Raw genomic sequence first — 4,330 nt, 5'->3', positions numbered from 1 at the left:
TAGCCTAAGAAATCTTGGTTGAATGTCAGAGGTGGCAAGATACAACGGAGTGTAGCACACAGAGGCTCATTGACCGGCAACATAATTAATTTGGAGTCAAGAGGGATTTCAAAAGAGTTCTGGTTAATCTCTCATTAGGAAATTCCTTTCCTGGAATTTCAGAGATGATGATTGCAATAGGAAAGGCAGTGCCTGAACTGACAAAACTGGGATTTGTGATTTGTTCTTCTGACCAGTGTTCCAGGAACCAGTGTATCGAGGAAGAAACTTTTTGTGCTTTTAAAGAACTGATTGATTTAGGAAAATTATAAGATTAGACAAACACTGGGGCACTTTCAGCCATTCGTTGTTTAAGGTGGGCAGAAAGATGGAGGAAAGGAAGTGGGAACAGAGATAAAGTAAAAGGTTAACAAGTGGGTGCAGCTAAGGACAGAAGAGACTTTGCAAACAACCTTCGGTAATGCCTGCAGTGCACCACGTGAGGTGCACCGACGGCGCTACCTCCCTACGGGGTGCTTTCAAATGAGGAAAATGCTCTTTTTCATATACTTGAGAAGGCAATGTCGTAGATTTGTAAAAGAAAACCATTGTGCCGGCTTTGTCTGTCCGTCCGCACTTTTTCTATCCGCCTCAGATCTTAGAAACTACCGAGACAAGAGGGCTGCAAATTGGTATGTTGATCATCCACCCTCCAATCGTCAAACATACCAAATTGCAGCCCTCTAGCCTCAGTAGTTTTTATTTTATTTAAGGTTAAAGTTAGCCATGATCGTGCGTCTGCGCCGTTATAGGTGCCAACAACACAGACCACCACCAGGCCGTGGCTGAGAGTTTCATATAGCATTATACGCTGTACAGAAAACTCGATTGCGCCGAAGAAACTTCGGCGCAATTTTTACTTGGCGGGGGGTAACTGGAATGGATCCAAACCCATACCATTGGCAAGCACTTTCATGGCAAATGAAGGACATTTATAAACAATGAAGCACATTTATAAATAATATAGGACTTTAATTAACAATGAAGGACTTTCATTCCTATGTCTAACAATGGTACAGTCAATGATCTTGCATTTGTCAGTTGTGAGATACTCAGAGACCCTCACAGTGGGAGTGATCAGAGTTGTCAGAGACCAGCACACGACAGAGCAAGTTGTATTTGCATTTTTCGTCGCACCCCTCCTCCATGTAAGGCCTGGCGTCCTTTATGTAGTTTCTGCGAAAGGAGTGTAAGGAGAATAGTCTGAATATATCAAAGAAAGAAAAAAAAATAGGATTTTATTATTTCAAAACTCAGATCATCGATGTTTGAGAAATCTGGATAAAAAGGAAATTGTTTAGGTTTGTACCACTTTGAATGGATGATGCAGGATTTTATTACGTCGAAGTCAAAACAAGCCAAAAAAAGAAGGACAAAACATGTATAATCTAATTTTACATCATTGTAAAAAAAAAAAAAACTTAACAAGTTCCCATCTCGAAAGCTGTTACCTTAAGAATGTATGTCTTTCTTTAGTTAAGATTATTATGCAAGTGGAAAAAGTATTAAAATTTCATGTTATAAGAAAGCGCTATTTCACTGGTGTTGAATTTCTCACATAACTCATATTTGTGAGATTTATCTGTTTAGAAGTGCAAAATTTCTACAGAAAAAAAATCTTGTGATTGCCTGAATAATCAAATACATCCAAGTTGCGTTTTATCAGCAACTACTGTAGCTTCTGTCTAGTATTCTGCATTCTACATCGAAAACCTGGAATACTCATTTTATGTTTTTCAAATTTTATGTATATTTTGGATCAAGGGGCCTGTTTTTTCCTTTTTTTCGCTCCCTTTTTCTTCGCCTCGTCACCTAAGGTCCCACTTGACACCAGTTAAGACGTTTGTGACTGTCTTCCTGACCGCCTGTCTATCCCTATCATTCTTCTTCTGCCAATGGCAGAACCAGGTTTGGGCTGCTTTATCCACCCTGGTCCGCTTAATTTCCACAGGTGAAAGTAAATCGTAGTTGACATAAAAAATTTACAAAATTCATGCCATCTACTAAGCTAATCTAATCTCATCGACTGATATGCTAATCAGACAAGTTAAACGACCATCTGTCTAAGCAACTGCTGAGCAAGGACGCCAAAGACTACTCACTGGAAGAACTTATCGAAGACTGTACTGTTGGCGGGTGTCATCTGGGCCACTAGGTCAGACCACGTCGATGGGAATAGGTTTTCGAGGCTGGAAACAACAGATCATTGTTATATTATTGTACCTGTATACTCTCAAATGTGACTCCCGTAAGGGGAGTATTTGCCGTCAGTACATCTCATGTGCTGCACTGTAGGCATCACTCAAGGTTATTTGCTGCGTCCCTTTTGGCAGCACCCATTTTTTAACCTTGTACTTTACCTCTGTTCCCCCACTTCCTTACTTCCATCTAGCTGTCGAAGGACTGAGAAACAGCAGCAATTCGCTCATACAAAGCATCCTAAGAAGTGAGGCAAGAAGAAGATCTAAACTGTGGAAAAGATGGGATCAATGAGGCGTCTGTTCCATAAATGACTTATTCTCTGTTTTTGCAATTGTGAAGTGTCATTTGCAGAATCTGTTATTGTTATTATTATTATTATTATTATTATTATTATTATTATTATTATTATTATTATTATATTTCTACGTTTATTGCTATTATTAGTATCTTCTTTTTATAATATCACTGTGATTAGTATCACTATAGAGTTTACTATTCTCAATTTTCGTATTTAGCCCTCTGGACCTGACTTCTGTAACCACCTATGGTCCCTAGCTGGAAATGAATTGTATGAAGTCTGTTTTTTTTTATCACTTTAAATGTTTTTTTTACTATTATTCTCAATATTATTAATGTCATTACCGTCATTATGAACACTATTTTTTCTACTTCTTCAGCAACTGTGTGGATATTGCAGATTATCAATTTTTATCAGGTTATCTCATGTATCTAGATTGTGTGTGTTGTCTCTACTTTGTTTATTCCATGTACGTGGCCTTGAACTGAAATAAAATTTGTTATTATTATTATTATTATTATTATTATTATTATTATTATTATTATTACCCTACGCACTGGATGGCATATAGTGCCCCAGTGCTTGGCACTCTAGTCAAATTCCCATAAATCAATCAATTAATATCTTAAATATGATGGTAATGGTCAAATTACTCTTTTGTCATTGCACCGTACTCCTAATATATCGAGTAACTTCATGTTGTACTACCTTTTCAGTTAAAAGTGGAGGTGATCGTTAGTAACATGTCACTATTACACACAGAGAAAATACATGGAACCATATTGAGCTTATTATAGAACGAGCTCGCTGGCATGCACTACGCGCGCTGGAACCCGGGGCTGCTGTCTTCCCTACCCTCCCGATCCACTACCTACCACGCCCCCACCTGGGGCGGATAAACAGGTTTGCAGGAGGAGGGTGGATGTCTCTCTTACCCTCCCATTCCCCTATCTACCCCAGGGGGTGGGTGGCTGTATCATGTCTCCCTTACTGTCACCCGGGGGAGGACAAACAAGATCAGATCCTCTTGGATTTTAAAAATATAGATTATGTTTTCGTTAGAAAAGTTAATCACAGAGTAAAAACGTCAACCAATGCACTAGCATACTTTTAAGTACTTTGTAACTGCACATTTTCTTCCACAAACAGCAGGAAACTAGTGTTTTCTTTAAATATACGTTAGTTACAAGAACGATATACCAAACTATAAAACGGTCATGTAGATCCAGATTCACATACATACCAAAAAGTAATTAACTGTCCAGAATCTTGTCAATACGGGGATGAAAGCATTCATCAGTTTGAAAGGAATCCTTCTTACAGACAGAAAAACAAAATACTGACAGACAGACAGACAGGCAACCCAACTAGAAACATGGGCCTGTAGGTACCAACAGAGAAATACACAGTAATACACTCGCTTTTAGGTATTAGATGGTGAAAATGACAATAATTATTATTTTTGGAGCCACCCGGTATGAGGCTTCCATATATGCCAGCAAAGGACCGTTGTCTCGAAAGGCCTAGCAACCACTCCGTTGTTTCTTTTCTCCTTCGTAGCAAGACTGCTAGTAAAGGACTGTTGTGTCGAAAGGCCTAGCAACCACTCCATTGTCCCTTTTTTCCTTCGTGGCATTAGCCATTCATCACGTTCTATATCTTCGTGAATCAGTTATACACACACGCACACACACATATAAATATATATATAATTGTAGATACATACGCACGCACATATATATACGTATATATAAACATATATATATATATATATATATATATATATATATA

General features: G+C 38.3%; 1 protein-coding gene across 1 annotated transcript in view; it reads right to left on the bottom strand.

Moving 5' to 3' along the window:
- Positions 1 to 990: 990 nt before the first annotated feature.
- The window catches only part of LOC136841561 (sphingomyelin phosphodiesterase-like), a 15,008-nt gene continuing 11,668 nt past the window's right edge, over positions 991 to 4,330 (bottom strand). Inside the window, exons 12-13 of the mRNA XM_067108544.1 lie at positions 2,142 to 2,228; positions 991 to 1,215 (exon numbers count right to left, since the gene is read on the bottom strand). Of these exons, the coding sequence (XP_066964645.1) occupies positions 1,092 to 1,215; positions 2,142 to 2,228 (211 nt within the window). The 3' untranslated portion in view covers positions 991 to 1,091. The remainder of the gene's footprint in view (positions 1,216 to 2,141; positions 2,229 to 4,330) is intronic.

The sequence above is a fragment of the Macrobrachium rosenbergii genome, chromosome 9 (genome assembly GCF_040412425.1).
Source record: "Macrobrachium rosenbergii isolate ZJJX-2024 chromosome 9, ASM4041242v1, whole genome shotgun sequence".
NCBI classification, from domain to species: Eukaryota; Metazoa; Arthropoda; class Malacostraca; order Decapoda; family Palaemonidae; genus Macrobrachium; species Macrobrachium rosenbergii.
The sequence above is the reverse complement of the archived record's forward strand: the minus strand, read 5'-3'. Positions and strand labels throughout refer to the sequence as shown.